This window comes from Trichoderma gamsii, assembly GCF_001481775.2.
Source record: "Trichoderma gamsii strain T6085 chromosome Unknown Scaffold_2.2, whole genome shotgun sequence".
In the NCBI taxonomy this organism is placed as follows: Eukaryota; Fungi; Ascomycota; class Sordariomycetes; order Hypocreales; family Hypocreaceae; genus Trichoderma; species Trichoderma gamsii.
In genome coordinates, this window is record NW_020171339.1 from 1,101,043 (window position 1) to 1,119,969 (window position 18,927).

General features: G+C 49.6%; 6 protein-coding genes across 6 annotated transcripts; 5 read left to right on the forward strand and 1 right to left on the reverse strand.

Annotated features, from left to right (window-relative positions):
• Nucleotides 1-1,579: 1,579 nt before the first annotated feature.
• On the forward strand, nucleotides 1,580-3,301 carry TGAM01_v200864 (hypothetical protein; the record flags this gene model as incomplete). The annotated part of the gene is made up of 4 exons (XM_024548639.1): nucleotides 1,580-1,657; nucleotides 1,726-2,013; nucleotides 2,079-2,123; nucleotides 2,177-3,301. The coding sequence occupies 4 exons, from the start codon at nucleotides 1,580-1,582 to the stop codon at nucleotides 3,299-3,301; spliced, it is 1,536 nt and encodes a 511-aa protein (XP_024406650.1).
• Nucleotides 3,302-3,730: 429 nt separating this feature from the next.
• Nucleotides 3,731-6,115, forward strand: TGAM01_v200865 (hypothetical protein; the record flags this gene model as incomplete). Its single annotated transcript, XM_018808892.1, has 1 exon — nucleotides 3,731-6,115. One exon carries the CDS (start codon nucleotides 3,731-3,733, stop codon nucleotides 6,113-6,115), a length of 2,385 nt encoding a protein of 794 aa, XP_018657882.1.
• Nucleotides 6,116-7,702: 1,587 nt separating this feature from the next.
• TGAM01_v200866 (hypothetical protein) lies at nucleotides 7,703-8,371 on the forward strand (the record flags this gene model as incomplete). The annotated part of the gene is made up of 1 exon (XM_018808891.1): nucleotides 7,703-8,371. The coding sequence occupies one exon, from the start codon at nucleotides 7,703-7,705 to the stop codon at nucleotides 8,369-8,371; it is 669 nt and encodes a 222-aa protein (XP_018657881.1).
• Nucleotides 8,372-12,646: 4,275 nt separating this feature from the next.
• Nucleotides 12,647-13,585, forward strand: TGAM01_v200867 (hypothetical protein; the record flags this gene model as incomplete). Its single annotated transcript, XM_018808890.1, has 2 exons — nucleotides 12,647-12,763; nucleotides 12,830-13,585. The coding sequence occupies 2 exons, from the start codon at nucleotides 12,647-12,649 to the stop codon at nucleotides 13,583-13,585; spliced, it is 873 nt and encodes a 290-aa protein (XP_018657880.1).
• Nucleotides 13,586-15,246: 1,661 nt separating this feature from the next.
• On the forward strand, nucleotides 15,247-17,077 carry TGAM01_v200868 (hypothetical protein; the record flags this gene model as incomplete). Its single annotated transcript, XM_018808889.1, has 4 exons — nucleotides 15,247-15,338; nucleotides 15,606-15,852; nucleotides 15,965-16,657; nucleotides 16,721-17,077. 4 exons carry the CDS (start codon nucleotides 15,247-15,249, stop codon nucleotides 17,075-17,077), a joined length of 1,389 nt encoding a protein of 462 aa, XP_018657879.1.
• A 563-nt stretch (nucleotides 17,078-17,640) lies between these two features.
• TGAM01_v200869 (hypothetical protein) lies at nucleotides 17,641-18,587 on the reverse strand (the record flags this gene model as incomplete). Its single annotated transcript, XM_018808888.1, has 2 exons — nucleotides 17,641-18,154; nucleotides 18,220-18,587. The coding sequence occupies 2 exons, from the start codon at nucleotides 18,585-18,587 to the stop codon at nucleotides 17,641-17,643; spliced, it is 882 nt and encodes a 293-aa protein (XP_018657878.1).
• Nucleotides 18,588-18,927: the final 340 nt, after the last annotated feature.

An 18,927-nucleotide genomic window follows, 5' to 3' on the forward strand; every position in this document is an offset into this window, starting at 1 on the left:
TGCCTTTGCGCTTCCAAGTGAGGCATCTATAGCTGATGTCTGGAAGTGGGTTCAAGGATTTTGATAGTCGCATGACTTACATACTATGTACAGTACATGTAGATTGGCACTGGTTGGTCTGGTATATTTCAAAAAGCATGTAAAATTTCAACAGAGATTGGAAAATTGGCCATTAAGCTTCACTAATGTCCTCTCTGCAAGAGGCATGTATTCGTGGTATCTAACAACCTGCAAGCAGACTTCTGTGAGCAGGCTCTCAATCCGAGCTGTACCCATTACCATTATTCTGGGCAACAAGTAATGCTGGTATAAATCCAAAGCGCTTTGTTTGCCAATAGGTTCGTTACCACGGCACTTCGTACATACACCCATACATACCCTGGGTTATCGTCCCCTGGAAGATAACGGTCACCGGAAGTTGCTGGATACAACCAGCATTCCCATGTGGCCGTCCCCTGGCATAACCCGCTTCCTGACAGCCCGTGCGACGAGGTACACACAGACTCGGCGGTAGCCTCCAGCTCCAATTATAGGAAGTTGATCGACGGAGCCGCACGTGGACCTTGTGATGTGATGTGATGTGAAAGAAATACCTTTTTGGGTTGCGAAGTGAGAAAGCTTGCAAGTCACAGGAGCGAGCTCTCAGAGTAGGATAGGGCAGCTTCAAGTGGGCAACCACTACATGTAGTTGGAAGTCATAAAGTACCGCAATGGCAACAGTTTATCCATCCTATTGTCATAATTTGCTTTGTTGGTATGGCGCAGCCTTCACTAGCCACAGCGTTGATGATAGGAGTGACTGGGCAAAATCACTGGCTGCCTGCTTCTTGAGGCTGAAAAGGGCTTTGTGTAACCAGCCCTGTATCTTAGAGTGGTAGTAATAGAGAGCATAACGCCCCGGATTCGGAGAAAATACTTGGCGAATCCACTCTGGTGACACTCAAGCCAGCCGCCGCTGTCAAAGAATCAAAGACCGACTTGTCTTTGCTCTGGACGACCCACTATTAGCATGGAAGTCTCAGTGCTTTTACATCGGAGCATCGCTTTCATGACCATCGAATAGTGCTAGGACGTTAGTGCTATTTAACCGCCAAAGCCATGGATCTCAAATTCATCCGCTCAGCCAAGAGCCCGCAAGCCCGACAGGCCGAAGTGAGAGAGTTGAGGAAAAAAACGACAGAAGGCCGATTAATGGCGCAATTTGATAATCTGTCGCTGAGCCAAACTTTCCATGGCGCGCCTCATATTGCCCGGGGGCGCCGTGTATTTGGCAATTGACGCGGCAAAGGCTCGGTTGACTATTTTTTCCCCTTTCTAGTGCTTAGAAAAAACAGTTTTTGCAAACTACGCTTGACCGAGGTTCGAGGTTTTTGAGTTGTTCTGTAAACTCCTAGAATTTGCGTCGGGCCATTTCCCCTTGACTCAATTTTCATCCCACTTGTCAGCAAGACGAAGTGGGCGATATTCGATAAAGAACGGCGACGCTTTTCCCCTCCACTTAGCTTGGTTCTCTCTGAGACATCTTTTTCGAAAAAATCTAGCTTCCCCTCCCTCTTTTTGGCCTTATAAATCGCCTGTCATGCCCGCAATTAGCAATGGTTATGTTGCTAACGGCAAACCTGACTCCCAGCTTAACAGGGCTGCGGAAACTGCCGATGTATGTGATGACTCTTTGAACCCTTCACCTCCCAATTGCTATTGTCGAAACTAAAAGTTATCTTATAGCTCTTAGAATCTGTTCAGCAGCTCATCATTCCTTTTATCAAAGCTGCTGATGATGCTGCTGCCCACAGAGCCTCAGGAAATCTGGGACTGGATGCCAACGGAGAACCTCAAAATGTTTTAATCGACTCACAAAAGCCTTCTGAGCTAGTCGCCAGGTTAAAATTCCTTCTCCCTGAAGAGGGCCTGGGTAAAGATGGCCTCCTTCAGAGCATTGATAAGCTGCTCAAGTACAGTGTGAATACGTGGGACCAAGGTTTCATGGACAAGCTATACGCAAGTACCACACCGGTGAGCACTCTCGTATATAAGGTAGCTATGAGCGGGAAGTTTAACTGACGATATGGACGATGTAGGTGGGAGTTATCGCAGATCTCATCCTGTCCGTTTTGAACACAAATGTGAGAATCCACGACTGCTCTGTGTCTCGATTTGGTACCTAACAATCCGCAAGGTGCATGTTTACCACGTCTCACCAGCCTTGACTGTTATCGAAAAGACAACTACCAAAGCTTTTGCGAATCTATTCAACTTCGATGGCCCACACGCCGGTGGCATATCATGTCCTGGTGGCAGCGGATCGAACCTCACGTCTCTAATTGTGGCTCGGAACACGCTGTATCCAGAAACTAAAACAAAAGGAAATGGCAAGCGAGACTTTGTCGTCTTCACAAGCGCACACGGCCACTACTCTGTGGAAAAAGCCGCCATGATTACCGGCCTGGGTTCGTCTGCTGTATGGGCGGTTCCTGTGGATAACGAGGGCAGCATGAGACCACAAGCCCTTCGAGAGCTGGTTTTGCTGGCCAAGAAGCAAGGAAAGACGCCATTCTACGTCAACTCAACAGCCGGTACTACAGTAATGGGCTCCTTCGACCCCTTTGAAGAGATTTCCAAGGTTTGCAAGGAGTTTGGCATGTGGCTGCACATCGACGCAAGCTGGGGCGGCAGCGTCATCTTCTCAAAGGCGCAGAGCTGGAAGATGAAGGGCTCGCATCTGGCCGACTCTCTAACTGTCAATCCGCACAAGATGCTCAACGCTCCCTGCACCTGCTCGTTGCTCCTGGGCCCGGACATGCGGATTTTCCAACGCGCAAACAGCACAGCTGCCGGATATCTCTTCCACCGCGGCGACGACGAAGAAGTCTGGGATCTGGCTGATTTGTCTCTGCAGTGCGGCCGCCGCGGAGACGCTTTGAAGGTTGCATTGGCCTGGCTTTATTACGGCGCCAATGGATTCGAGCGCCAGGTTGACCACGCTTTCGACATGGCAAGTTATCTGTTCCGCCTCTTGGAGGAGAGCGGCGACTTTGTCATGGTCTCATCATATCCTCCGCCGTGTCTTCAGGTCTGCTTTTACTCAGCTCCCGGAGGCAAATTGTCCTCTGACAAGAATGTGAATACCTCTAGAACACAGAGGATTGCACATATGCTTATTGGCAGAGGATTCATGGTCGACTACGCTCCCGGCGACAAGGGCAGCTTCTTGCGTGTCGTGGTCAATGTCCAGACTTTGGAGGGAACGGTTGAGGGTATCGTAAAGGCCATGGTCGAGCTGAGCCAAGAGATATCCTTGTGAGAAGCATGCGGAACGTTGCACAAACACAGATGGGCATTTGGCAAACAAATATTCCATATCCGGCGGCTGGTCTGTTTCATAATTCTGCATACTAGATGCAACTTTGGCAGAGTAACATAGACTAGACAACTCATTATAAACTCTTACAGACATAAATAGGATTGCATCTAATTTTTTTCTTCCTCTAACATTGACTTCATTTTTTATTCTGAAATAAATATGCGATAATCCTATTGTAGGCCCAAGCTACATGTATTGATCGATTCGCCAATGCGCCTCCCCACAGGCGCACTTGAGACTACTAGAGGTACCTGCACGCTAGCAACGATAAGATCTTATCGCTGATAATCTTCACTCTAGGAAAAAAAAAAAGTTCCAAGAGCCTTCATTGCTCACCCAAGCGTCAGTCCACCAATCGCCCAGAACACAATGCCGAAGCCGAGAACAAAACGAGGTGGCGACCGCGAGAAGCGCAAGAGATACGAGGATGCGGAAGGGAATTTCGACGTAGGAGCGAAGCGTCCGCGCCGAGATGACGAGTACAACGGCAACGAGTACAACAATGACAACGAATACAACAACGGCAATGAGTACGAAAATGGCGATCAGGAATTCTCACATCACCAGGGCGGTCCTGGCGAAAGGGAATTCTTTGGCATGCTTGCCGACGATGAGCAAGAATACTTTCGCCGCGCCGACGAGATGCTTGAGCTGAACCAATTCCCAACCCCCGAGGAACGAGACACCTTTCTGCAGAGCGTCTTTCGCGAAGCAAAAGGCAAAGAGTGCAAGATCGCCAGCAGCCAGTCTTGCTCTCGCCTAATGGAGCGTCTGATACAGCTCGCTGATACGGCTCAGAAGAAGCAATTGTTCGAGGCATTCGGCGGCCACTTCTTGTCGCTTGTGCAGCATCGCTTTGCCAGTCACTGCTGCGAGGCGCTCTTCCTTCGCTCTGCCGGTGTTGTCACGCAGGAGCTGGCTGGATTCGAAGAGTTTGTAATGGACACCAAGGGAGCAGATGTCGACGAACAGCAACCGGCAGCATCCATGGAGCGCCTGTTTTTGGCTACGCTGGACGAGCTGGAGGGAAGCTTGGGCTACCTCATCACCGACCGATTCGCTTCACATACGCTGCGGGTGCTGCTGCTGGTGCTGTCCGGAATGCCCTTGGAAGAACAGTCATCGCGTACTCTCTTGAAGAGCAAGAGAAAGGAGAAGATTACCGTTAGTGGATCATCGGCGGCGGATGCGCAGAATCATGGCAAACGAGCTGTACCAGCATCTTTTACCATGGCGGCCAACAAGATCATGCAAGACGCTGTCTCTGGAATGGATGCCACAGGAATCCAAGTTTTGGCCAAACACCCCATTGGCAACCCAATTCTCCAGCTCATCTTGGAACTCGACTTGACGCTCAACAAGGGTGAGGCCAAGGGCGAGAAGGACAAGGCGGAAGAGCCTTCTGCGCCTTCTCTTCTCCAGCAGCTTCTTCCTGGAGCTCCCAAGTCACTGTCTGACGGTTCTTCTGCCGCTACTGAATTTATCAATGGCATGATTTACGACCAGATTGGTTCGCGACTCATCGAAACACTCATCACTCACGCGCCAGGAAAGATTTTCAAAGCTCTCAACCAAAACATATTCCTACCCAGGATACAAGGCTATGTACGAAACGACATCTCTTGCTATCCTGCTATCCGAGTGCTCAAGCGGCTAGGCAAAGATGATCTTGCCAAGGCTGTCGACCAAATTGCACCGACAGTGCCTCAACTAGTCTCCAAATCCAGATACAATGTCATTGCAGCCCTCTTTGAGCGATGCGCTGCCAGAAACATCAATGACGAAATTAGAAAGCTAATGAAGGGACTCAAAGAAGGATGCGGTAAGCAGCCTGCGGACCTAGTAACGACTCTTTGCTCTCTTTCAACCAGTGAAGAGGAAGACAAGAAAAAGAAGAAGGATGTGCAGCAGCTTAGCAAGAATGAATATGCCATCCAGTCTCACGGAGCCAACCTACTTACGACCCTGCTATCAATCTCTGGCCCCTCCAAGGGCGTTCAAGAGTCTGTTCTTGCTCTACCATCCGACCTTGTCGTTCGCCTCGCCACTACTTCCCTACCTACCGTTACCGTTCTCACCACTGCAATCGCAACACCCTCTACCAATTCAATCTTCCAAAAAGGCCTCGTTAACACGCTGCTACCGCACATCCCAGAGCTAGCCACAAACCAGTACGGCCACAATCTCATCAACGCCATAGCCGAGATTCCTAGCAAGGGCAAGGACTGGAGCGTACCTCATCATATTAAAGACAAGATCATGACCTCCCTAGGCGCGCATGAATCTACGCTGAGAGAGTCATGGATGGGCAGAAGCGTTTGGCGAACATGGAAGGGAGACATGTGGAAGACACGACGCTTTGACTGGAAGAATTGGATGAAGGAGCTTGATGAGATCAAGGCTCCGCAAGCTGCTGCCCCTAAGAACAAGGGAGAGCCAAAGGCCGATGGGGGAAGAAAGGCAGCTAAGAGTGCTGAGGTGGCTGAAGAGGAACAGGACAAGATGGAGGAAGATGGAGAGACAAAGGATGTAGAGGGCGATGAGAAGAATGAAGAAGAAGAAGATACGGAGAAAAAGGCAAGGAAAGAGAAGAAGGAGAAGAAGGAGAAGAAAGAAAAGAAAGAAAAGAAGGAGAAAACAGAAAAGAAGGAGAAAAGGGAGAAAGGAGCTGATGAAGTAGGAGAGGAGAAGGAAAAGAAGAAGAAGAAGAAGAAGTCCAAGAGTGAAGATGTGGAGATGGCCGATGCCGAGTAAAGATACTGCTCTCATTATCTGGCGATGCAAATGGATGGCAGAAGGGGGAGACATACGATAAACTGCTCAACAAGGGCTTTGCATATATCACTCGCATGTAATAGAGTCTATTTTAGGGAAAATGTATATACCACAAAAGTCATTCAACATCAAGGAGCCGGAAGCTATCCTTTTAATTCAATGAAGCCAGGATTGTCTTGATGTCCACAAACACAATATTTCCACGTTAAAAACGCCGTAGCACTAAGTGATGGCATGCCGTCTACTTATAGGGAAAAGTTATCTAGCTCCCCAATTCTATTATCCAGCATTTCTAGCTATAGCATTCATATAGATATATAGACTATTAGGTCCTACTGCTGCTACTGCTGCTACTGCTGCTATTTTCAAGTGTATATAGTAGTCGCGTTTAAATATGTGGACTGGCTGCCTTGCTGAACAATAGCCGGGGTGCTGGATAACTTCTCTTAAGCTTTAGAGGAAGGTTCAGCACATGTCTGCCCAGGCGCTATTTAAACTTGAATGGTTTCCTCGCTTCATTTTCTTTTCTTCTTCTTCTAAATCACCGGCGAATGAACGCCTCACGCATCATGTTCCCTATTTGATTTGCCAATCGAGACATGCCAGCCACAGATTGTCCCTCTTACTAGACACATTCAAGACGCTCTCTATGAATACTTGAGAAATATAAATCCTACCTTTATGTGCATCAATGCCTAGAAAGTGGAATGGACTGCGACTCACGGCGAGACACAAACGATGTTGGAGTTTAATAGTAATTTCCATCTCGGCGGGCGCTTTATACAACAACATCATTACTAAACTTGCCTCTTGGTGAAGGTGAAGCCTGGAATGAAAATTCACCAAACCGCTAGAAACAACAATCTATGACTGGGGTGAAACAGAACCAATTCTAGCCAACGCTTTGAAGCATTACCAAGATTCTTTCGACGTCGAGGCAGCTTGTTTGCGAGCCGGCAAGAGGTAATAGAGGAAGGTTTAGTTAAAGCTATAGCTCAATGAGGCAGCCAGTCTACATATCAAAATACACGACGGTTAAACACTTATAAATAGCAGTAGTAGCAGTAGTAGCAGTGCCGGACATTGGAGTTGGGGTGCTGGATAACTTTCCCCTAAAACTTCCTGCCGGCTCGCAAACAATTTGCCTCCCGCCGAATGATAATAACATGGCAAGGGGGGCCTGCCTCCTTTTGTCGGTTGCAAACGCCTATTAACCGGGCGGCCGGTAGAGTTGCGAAAACTGACTGAGAAGTGAGTCTCTACCCGCATTTGCGGAATCGCGCATTCTCTCAGGGCACGGTAATCGTGAGTGAGGCGCCATTATCATGTCGTTTGCAAGCTGCTTCACTCTCGAATACACATAGGTTCACCATCGCGTGGAGGTATTTATATATCGGTTTGGAGAAGCATATCTCCCAAGTCTTTGACTGTTTTCTGAAACACTATCTTCTCTCTATTATTACACTTCGTTCTCTTCTTCTCCTTGGTCGTCGTTGTCATCCTTCGTCTATAATCGACCTCCACCTCAAATATCTGTTACTCTTCATCATCCACACACCCACCAAGATGCCCCGTTCCGGATACGACTTGACTGGAACTGCCCAAGGCTCGCCAGCTTCAGAGGCCGCGGCTCGAGCTAGGCAAAGGACTGCTTCAAGCCGAACTCCTCGTGCCGGCACTCCTACCAACCCATCTCGCCAAGATGGAGATGACCAGGTGTTGACTCCTCGAGCGTCTCGAGCTGGCCGCTTTGCTTCGGTTGCTCCTATGAACTTTCAGACGGGCTTCGCTCCGCAGCGCATGGCCGCACCTGAGCTGTACCAGAACCCTCTGAAAATGAGTTCAGTTCAGGGGGCCTCGCAATCGTGGATGATGAATGCCAACTCTCAATACAACCATGGTGTCTCTCCTGAGGCGCAATCAGCCGTCTTTTCGAGCACTGCAGTTCCTGTCTTCACTGGCCAAAATATCGGATTCGTCAACGCTCAAGCGCCATGCCAACCAATCAACTCTGGAGCCGCCAACTTCAGAGTAGAACAGCATCAGTTTGAGGGGAGTGGTGGTCGATTCCATGCTATGCCCGCCAGCCAGCATGGTTTTCCAGCCAGCCACACCACCGATCCGCATCCTCAGCCGCCTTTTCACAGCTTCTTTAGCCAAAGGGGTTCAGGACCAGCTGACATTATCGATGAAGACGCCGAAATGAGCGATGCCGACAACCAGCGTTACAAGTGAAATGCTTTTTATCCATGCTCGTTATGAAGGCGTGTACGAGTCCCGTATCTGAAATCGATATTCGGAGTGGCTAACGGTTTCGAAAGCACGAGCTGCTAGGACAAGCGCGAACCGCCATCAGTCGAATAATGACAGTATCTTGCCAAGCAAACGTTAGTAGCAGGAACCTGAAACAAACGCAATCCCAAAATCTAACCTCGAATAGATAATACAGAAGATCCATAGAAAGGAACGAATTCGGATTTGGAAGGAAAGGGTACACATAAGTGTATAAGCTTTGATCTATTCATTCAAGTTTTTACATTCAAGTAGAAAAGGAGTTAGTTGGTAGGTTTGCTAAAATTTATTCAGGGGAGGTTTGCTCCGCCTTGTTCAAGGAAAACTTGTGTTTCCTTAATTTGGTGCCTGACGAATGTATGCCTGAGGTGTTACACCAACGACTGTGCCCCGAATCATCTTAAAGTGAAAGAAGCAGTCTCAATGCAGTAGAAAGTGCGTTCAAAGGCATTACCTACTTGTTACTTCCCATGACATTTAAGTGCTAATCAACTGGTACTGGGCCTAGTAGATGCTTGTTTGCAGCTAGGTATGAAGCCAATTTGGATCATTACTAGTAATACATCAACTATTTAAATTTGCATCAGAGTATATGTCTAGAACGGCACTTTTTACATTGAATGAATGGTGTTGTCTGCAGTACTAAGTGATCTTATATTCGAGTATTCGATTTTGAATCGTTCTTGCGGAATTTGAATTGAGTGTGACCAATGAATGGGCTCTCCCCTCCTCCAAACCCCGTACCGTCATTTGCCATCATTTTCTGTAGGCGACTAATACTAGTTAGTAGTGCATTCGGTAAGCATGTCAACATGCCATCACCCCTTTAGGAGTACTCTACCGACAAGCCCCTCATTATTGAGGAAACTCGCACAAAGGTTAATAACACCTCTTGTTTTCTCTTTCCCGAACCTAGAGCAGGGCTTCGGCTTCGCTTCGCCAATGGCAGCTGTTGGATTACTCAAAGTATTTGAAAGCTGTCAAGCATTTAGGAAGCAAGCAGTATGGAGCGCATGTCGTTTCCTTTAGATAATCTACGTGGAGTGCTAGCGTTATAGATTGATAACTGTGCATATTGCCACCTTGATCTTCTCACATGTCTGAGTTTGCAAAAATCGGAACTTTGCTGTTTCCCGCTCGAACTATCGATTTTGTAACGATGAGCTCATAGGTCTCTCATCCCCTTCACACCCGGAGCATAAGTAGTATTCGACCAGCCTTTTCTGGCCCCTCCGAGTATATCGTCCGGCTTTCTCCCACTCCACGTTTTTGTTATTATTCCCATTCTCCACTCACTACTGCGTGGAGACTGTCCATTGCCGTTGGAGTAGTCTTTTGTTACCCATTTTCCCACTTCTTCCCACATAATCCGGGCCGGTCGATTCGGCCGTTGCCTGGTAGGCAGGCAGAAACTTGCAATAGGTACGTATTCGCCCGCCGGAGTTTCTTCTCCTGCGACTCATCATCAACGCATCTACAGCGGCCTGGCGAGTCGAAGAGTTTTGGAATGGATTTTTTTTAAACGACTTGTGCTCGAGAATCTCGATGCCATCGGGTATTTCACGCTGTGGGAAATACTCGCCAAGAAAGGTATAGTAAATGCTGGTAATGGCTCTACTACCGTAATCTTTTTGTCATTTTTACCAAAAAGTAACACCAAATGAAGTCAAGGAGGTTAGGTATATCCGCAATGTATCATCTTGAGTAACTCATCAAGAAATCCGTTAAATCTTATCTGAGAGACCTCGCTATGAAGATAGATTGCCCTCTTTCACATGCTAGGTACGGGACCAGCTTCATCCAATACCTACGGCTGGTTTCCTTGTCAGTCTCGCGTACTCTGCTTATGGTTATTATCGCCGTCTCTGCATTTGAAGTAAGGTATACTGAGATATGTACTCCCCCGCCCGCCCACATTAGCTAAGAAAAGAAATGACCCAATTTCAGTCTTATTTATGATACTTCACAAATGATGAGTTGTTTATGTATAGATAACGAGATAGTCTAGGGTAATTCATCTCCACAGCACCAATTCGAAGGCTCAACGGTACATTACTCGTGTAAGCCAGTATCAAGATAGCCTTCAAGATCGTGTCGCCTCCGGTTCTCTACAAGTAGTCTCATTACTACCGGACCATACTCCGAGCCTCTAGTCAGGAGGAAGCTTTAATGTCAGATTGCAAGCCATTAACAGGGAGTTGCGGAGGTATGCGTTGGTAGTGGGAATAAGGTCCGGCACAGCTACCGAACGACAAGCGTCTACACCGTCGGCATCGTCTTCGGAGCGGAACACCAAGTAAACGAAAACAGGCTTTTGCATGCACGCCAAGGTTTTTATCAACAACCGTTCTTGGCGCCGAACACTACAAAGAACAGAGGACAGATGGCACAGATGGGACAGATGGTTTTACAACCAGACCTGTGTAGGCTTGCACAGCTGAACTATTGCAAATCGCTCGATTTTCATTTGCAACTTGCATGAAACAAATTCAAATGCCGATCAGCAACACGCATAGGGATAAAGTATCAAGCGTTGAAGCTTAACTTAGCTCAAATCTTTGAGGGCATGCCCAGCCACCATTTTTTGTAGTCAGGAGAAATAAAGTATTGGATAGCTCGCAGCACCACTTGAAACAAGATCTACGCAGCCGGTTTGGGGGGGAAAAAAAGACGAATTGTTTTGATTTTATTTCCCGCCCTTTTAATTAATTTAATCGCAAAAAATGCTGGAGATGAAGAGACAGAGCTGCTCTTAAGTTAGGGTGGTTGAGTTACAGCCTGGGTCGACGTGGAGGTGAATAAGAAGGAGTCAAAAGAGTATCGCCTATACGCGCTTAGGTCAATCTTCACGAGCGCCTCACTAGTTTTCTAATTTTTTCTTAATCTGGAGAGCAGATCCAAACGTGACCGACATCGTCCGACGATCGTATCAGGATGACGCTCCAATTACTCCAACGCGCAGCATAGGCCTGAAGCTTCTGGAACGGTCGTGGTAGCGCTGCACTGCACTGCCGGAGAGCTGCGCGACCACCGAGTCGCTGTTCGGCAAGCCCCCTCTGACGCAAGCCCGCAGTCACGCAGTGCCTGAGCTGTGACGTGCGTCTGGGGTGAAGTGCGAGCTGGTCTCAGGCTTATCGCGTTCCGGCCTAGCCCGCGGATAGCGAGCAGGGGTGCTGTGGCTAGAGCCTGAGGAGGGGCTGTTAAGAGGCGCATGTACCGCCAAGTACCGCCAGTTTAGGGGAGGGCAGGCTCAGCACGGGATGGGGGGCGGAGAGAAAGCTCCGTGGGCGTTTGCTGCTCTAGCACATGTAATCATTGTTCTCTGTTCACGCTGGTTGCTGGTGGCAACACTGCTTGGCTGTGCGTTTGTGATGTTTGCGGATATCGACGGTCGGCATTCATGGAGAGTCGGATGGATTGAAGCTGGGAACACCGACTGTGGCATGAATCTTAAAGCCTCGCGACCTGAGGAAGCGTTGAGACAGCGCCAGGAGACGTCTACTGCAAGGGATGCCATGTAAGAGGTATCTTGGAACAGCAAGTTGGACATTACGATCCAATGGGATGTGGGGGTGGTGCTTCGCTGAAGCAGGCAGCTGCATTCTCCATCCAGCTACTTCACCAGGTTCCCGCAGCACGAAGGGCGCGTCAAGAAACGGCAGACCGTGTCAGGCGTGTTCAGCAAAGATCTTGCCGCTGTTCTCTTATACAAAAGCCTTCTGTGGCTGTTCGTTACGTTATCTCCCCTCCCTTGGCCAGGACCGCAAAAAGCATTGCCCAAACAGGCAGTGAACGACACCGGGCGCCACACCAAGCTACTTTGCCGGTACTTTCGCCTCAGTCTCACACTAACTGCTTCTTGACATCGAGATCGATCGCCTTACCAAGAATCCGATTGCCCAAACTTGGAGCTGCACAGATCGAAATCGGGAGCTTGTATTAGCCTCCAAATCCAGAGCATGGCGTTTCGCAGGAGCCCGGGGGCTGGCACATATAAACACGGCACTCTCCAATCCCCCTCTTCGAGCTCATCCTTTCTGGCTAACCTTTGCTGACTTACATCTTGTAATCGCTATCATCTATCACGATCGATAGTAGATAGCTGCTGTTTACTTCTTCATACCTCGCGAGCCGCTGGTGACCATCTCTCATCGCCAGCCCACAAGTGCCTGCCGATCTATCCAGCCTGTGTTTGTTCCTACTGGCTTCTCTCTCGCGATGGCTCGGCAGACAGGCACCACCAAGCCAAAGGCAACTACTAAGCCAAGACACACAAAGTCGAGAGACGCCTTATCAGCAACTGGTAGTGGCACTAGCAAGAAGGACAAGAAGGAGGTATGTTTTTGCTATTTCTTACACCCCAAGGTGATATTGTGAAATTAAGATTTTTTTGCCTTATAGAAAAAGCTCCCTCGTCTCGAATTCACAGAGCGTGCGCTGGTTGCTGCTTCACGCCGGGATGATCGCTCCTTGGAGCTCCGGATAGAGTCCGCTCACAAGGCGAGTGCCATTCACAAGGCACGTACTGGGAAAGGATTTTTCGTCTCAGAGGCCGGAGTGATCAACAAGGAAATGTACGAAGAAGACGCTCTGTTGCCGAGATTCACAGCCATGGGCTTGAGCGCGCCCCCTGGATTCGTCGTTGATCCCAACACGGTGAGAGACCTGCTGGCAGAGTCTGACCGAAGTTGGCGTGAAAACGAAGTCAACAAGATGTTTGCTCAGATGTTTCCGCATGCCGACGAGCACGCCCGAAGATACTCTCAGCAATCTCCTCTCCAGCCATATTCCCCCCCTGAATACTCTCCTTCATCTATGCCGTCTTCCATGTCGCCTACTTCTCCGCCTCCGGCATTTGAGTCCCCGTCCACCATGCAACTACCTCAGCAATCTCCTCACTTTCCTCCATGGGGCTCCAACAACATAGATTTCGCAATGTCACAGACGCAGGCGCCGGCACCGACAGATCTGTTCCCACCCCTTTTCGACTTTTCACCATCGTCTGCGAGCGATCAGTCCATGTCTTCAATGTCGACTCCTTCTTTTGGCGGCTCTCCCATCCCTGAATTTCTGCATATCGACCCAACTCAGACGCAGCATGAATTGTTTCACCAGGAACTGTTTCCCGAGGGAGACTCGGCCCTGTATTGGGAGTAGGAGCAGGAGCAGGAAGCAACTTTTTAAGCGTCAGTGTTTTTAGCGAAATGGTTATTTCGAGGAGTCTTTTTTGGTAAAGGCGTAAAGGTGGAGTTCTCGGTCTGCACAGAGTATTCAGTGCATCAGTGCAAAGGTGGAGTTTTGATTACTACTAGAGTTGAATAGCAGATGATGCCTGATATGAGCAGGTTCTTTCAGGTTCGGTTGCTATATCATAGTAGTTAGACGTGTAGTTTTTATAATGATAATGAAGCTGAATGCTCAGTCAAATATTACACGACCAGTTCATTGCCAGCTATATCCGCTAGGCACGTGGTTTTTTTAAACCAAGTACTCAAGTTGAAGTTGAAAGATTGCCAAGATCAGCTCACAACTCAAGATAACCATTGATAAGTCACAAATCCTCGAGCCGCCTGAACGAGCCCTGGGATTGCCACCCACCAATGCTTATAATGTGGAAGCAGGTCTAGCATCGACCCTAATCTGCCGTACTGTGACGGCGAGTGAACGACTTCACTATGATCTGCTTCAACCAAAGCCACATGCAGATTATGTAAGGCGCTTGGACACGGGATAGAAATCACATCCCAATCACATCGCCTTTATTTCTGAGTAAGCTGCAGCCATTCTTGACGCTTCACACGCCTCCCGCGCCACTCGGGCTGCAGCGGCACCCCGAAAAGTCTAAAATCCCGATTGCACATACATGGCTATCTGTCCGGATCGAAATTTGCCCCTGCCAAATGCTACATGCCAGTACTACTAGTAACAATAGCACTGGCGGCACTAGTGTTTGCAGGAACAAATAAACCCAACATACACGTATACAGCTATTTGAAGACAAAGCTGGCTCATCGACCAGTCGGCAGAAACACGGGGTCGAGGTCACGGCCTGGGCTGGCCGGTGCGGATGCCATCGCCAGAGCCAGCGACTGGACCATGTGCGCCGATGATTGGCCTGACGGATGTTCCGCCTTGGCACGGGCATGCACGCAGGGTCGTCTTAGCTTGGGATTATCTTTTGCATGTGGTTATCAGTTGCGTATGTCTGTTTGCAGCAGAGAGAAGGAGAAATAGAAGAGAGAAAAACGCAAAAGATTTACATGTAAACAGGATGAAAAAAACAACGAGGGGAGACGGCATCTCCAGATTCTTTCAGCAGCATCCATTAGATCAAATATCGATCCTCCGGCAGTTCCCATCCCCAGCTTTCGCCCTCCAAAAGTCGCCCCGGCACTGAGGCGCATCCAGCTTGGCGGCGCTCTTGAGTGGTTGCCGCCGCGCTGGGAATCCCTGTCCCTTGCCTCTGGGGGCCTCTGGTGGCCCCTCTAGGCTCTGAAACGCCACAGCTCGGCTGGCTCCAGAGCGTTTTTTCCCTTTCCTCTTGGCTGGGGCGGCGCATCAAAGTTGAACCATCCTCTCTCACCTGCGTTTTCCCAACAAGGCCCGCGACTCTGCGGTCAGAGGCAGACAAGCACTTTATTTGCCTTTCGTTTTTGTCTCTTCTAACTCGTCTCTCACGACCGGCAGTGTTTGTTCTTTGTCGACAAACATTCATCGCCCCCCTTTTCGAACTTGGCAAAAGGCGGTGCATATCGATTAGGAGCCTCCCCTCCATCCCACGATACCGTTGTTCAGCCTATTCTCAAACTCAGAGCACCATGTCGTCATCAACACCCCCTACCGTAACGACGCCGGACGAGCCCCAAAACGAGGGCTCTAAGTTGCGGACGTTTCTGGGCATCTTGAAAAAGTAGGAGATATCCTGTTTGGTCCTTTTTGTTTGATGCAGAGTCTCTGCATGGCGGGCTGCTTCGGTGGCATAAGCGATGCCATCACCGAAACCGAGTGCCGTCACGCGAAATCGGCGGTAAAGCCTAGTGGGGCTTTACAGTCTCGACACAGAGTGCCGCGTCACCGAGAGACAGTCGATCTGTTATGCAGAATGGCTCTTCATCGGATGAAAAAGCTGGATTCTGCGTCAGAATACATGCTAATTACGATATTTGTATGGATTTAGGTTCATCGGCGTCTCTGATCTCGCCAGCGTCCGATTCTCGCTCCCCTCCCAGCTGCTCGAGCCCACCCCCAATCTCGAATACTGGACCTATCTCGATGCACCCAACGCCTTCGTCGCCATCGGCACTTCGGATGAGCCTCTCGATCGAATGCTCGAAGTAGTCCGTTTCTGGCTCACAAAAGATCTCAAATACGCAAAAGGGAAGCCCTGCAAGCCGTATAACTCGTGTCTCGGCGAGTTCTTCCGGGTGAGCCCCAGCCTCAGCCCCACTACCCAGCGTTGGACGATGCATCCAACGCTTGTCTGGGTATCAGCAACTCCCAGTGGATGGCATTGTGCTAACCTCGGGATTTCAACAGTGTAACTGGGAGACAGAAGATAATGCACCCAGGATAAGCACCGTCGACCTTCAGACCCCCGGCTCGAGCTCGAGTTCCATCAAGGGAGCAGCCGCCAACTTGAAGGCGGCTGCCAAGAGCGAGAAGGGCTCCTCGTCGGTGTCTCTGAGCGTCCCTCAACACGGCACTCCTTCCGGCGAGGCTGCCCCGCTCCTCCGAATCTCGTATCTCACCGAACAGACATCACATCACCCTCCCGTCAGTGCCTTCCATGTGGCCTGCCCCGAGAAGGGCATCTCAGCCAGGGGCTTCGATCAGATCACTGCCAAGTTTACTGGCACATCTGTCAAGGTGCTGCCCGGCGAGCACAACATGGGCATCTTCATCACGCTGGAGAAGAGAGATAACGAGACCTACCAGCTGACACACCCTGCGGCCCATCTAGGTGGCCTCTTCCGCGGATCGTTGAGCGTATCGGTCAGCGAGATGGCTTACATCACATGCCCCGATACCAAGATCAAAGTTATTCTTCACTACGTTGACGAGGGCTGGTTGGGCCGGACAACAAACAAGATTGATGGTGTCGTTTTCAAGTATGACCCTGAGAACGATACCAAGACCAGAGTTCAGGACGTTCCGGATGAAGATGTCTTGGCCCGGCTGAGTGGTCCCTGGAGGGAAAAGGTTGTCTTCACATTGGGTCCCAGGCCTGTGGTATGTCTTTTGTCCCTGCGAATTATTTGTATAGACGAGAGCTAACCTATTGTTTTGTTACAGAAACTGGTCCCTCCTGAGGAACAGCACGTCATCATCGACATCATCCCACTTAATGTTGCGCCCAAGATTCTACCTCCAAGCGAGCAGATGCTTCCCAACGAATCTCTTCGCCTGTGGTCTGGCGTCACCGAGGCTATCCATGCCAAGCAGTACTCCAAGGCAACCGAGGTCAAGGTTGCCCTCGAAGAGGCCCAGCGAGACAAGGCTCGAAAGCGAGAGGAGAACAAGGAGACATGGCAGCCTGTTTTCTTTGAACACGTTGTTGGTAACGGCGGCAAGCCCGACCTCACTGAGAAGGGCAGACAAGTTTTGGATCTTGCCCAGAAGAGCGAATGGAATCTTGAGGGCGTTCTATAGAAAGTGTGGTAGGTGAAGGCGAGAGGCGGGGTAAGAATGGCAAAGATTGGATAAAGCATATTGGTATAGATTTTTTTTTCCTTGTTGGACAAGCAAGAGAGTGAGAGAGAGGGAGAGAAAGAGAGGTGCTGAATCTGGCTTGATGATATACATATACCACGTGGGTTGATTTGGCCTATACGCATAGATTGTGTTCGCAGCACACTACATAGTTTCTACTGTTTTGGGATAGATATTTCGTTCTTTTTCAACTTATGGGACCAGTTTTAATAGCAAATGATAACTTTGAATTTTAAATTTTGCCATGATATCAGTCCATAAGAGGGCGGCAGCGTTGGCCGTTTATATAATACATGAGTGAGGACATTTCCAAACAAACAAACAAAAAGATCAGTTTTTCTATAGTCACAAATGTTTGTGTCGAAACCAAACAAACAACAAAAGTCATAATTTCCCCTTTCGTTCATTTTCCACTTTTTGTGCGTAAACCATAAACCCAGTTAAACACCAAACATTAGATTCGTACACTCCCCATTCTTTCTCTCGCTCTCCTTTCAGCTCATTTAAGCATCGACGAAAGTGCGGACGTTCTTGAGCCAGCGGATGTACTCCTGCTGCTCCTTGGCATCAACGTAGTCGGGGACAAAGACCGCCAGGGACTCGTTAATGCCACGCTCCTCGAGGAAGCGCTCCATCAGCACCTGCAGGTCCTCGTCGAGGCTGCCAAAGGGAGGGCCGGGGTAGACGTCGGCGCGCTTCTGGGCGGCCTCGGGGGAGTCGATGCGGGCGACGGTGGCGTCCTCGTAGAAGAACATGTTGTCGACGACGATTTCGCCGTCGCGGGCGGTGGCGTCGATGTTGAGGGCGCCGTCGGTCTTGCCGGGCTTCTCGATCAGGATGGACAGGTTGATGGGCGCGCCGGCCTCGTCATCGGCCTCGGCGTCGAGGGCGTCGTCGGAGTTCTGCTGCTTGTCGGACTGGAGGGACTCTTCGGGGAGCTCGTCCTCTTCGAAGAGGCTGTCCTCGGCGTAGGGGTCGAAGTTTGTGATGTCAGCGATGGAGAAGCTGATTGTGATTCTGCAAAGAAGGTCAGTTTTTCAGACTTCATATAGAGAGAGTGCTCTGTTCGAATTGAGGCTTACTTCTCTTCGTTGAAGCTGCGGGTCAGCTTGACAACTTCCTGGCCGGGAGTATCGATAAGCTCAAAAGGGCTGTTGTCAAGGAAGTCCTTGATGCTGGCGGGCTGCTGCTCATTGACCTTGATGTCCTCCTCAATCTGGATCTCGCTGTCGAGCTTGGCAGACAGGGCAACGTCGACGTCGACGTCGTCCTCTTGGCTTCGGCGAACGGTCGTGGAGAAGGCGGCAGCTCGGGTGGGCAGCAGGGCCTTGATGGCGGGGGACTTGATAAAGACGCTGGGGCGGGCAATGGCCGATGATCGCAGGGAGGCTCCGGCCGTGCGGCTGAGCGTCCGAGGAGCAGCTCGTGCGAGGTTTCTGACGAAGAGCATTTTGATTTACTTTAAAATATGACGTTGGAGGTGGTTCGTGAGAGGGAATGATGTAGTAGCTGCGAAGTAGTGCTAAAACTTTTTTTTTTGCTGCTTTTGCTTTGCTACCCCATTTTTACTGGAGCTACCAACAGCTCTATGGCCCCACGTGATTGATCAACTGGCATGCAAGCACTCAAATGGATGGGAGAGCTTGTGAATTTCTTTGCGAATCTCCGAGACATGAACATGGATATGGTAGAAATGTATAAAAAATTAATAGAAGATGTATTAACCAATGTGAATTTTATCTGATTCATATGTAAAGTGCATGGCCTTGCAGGGCCCGCTATACCGCTAG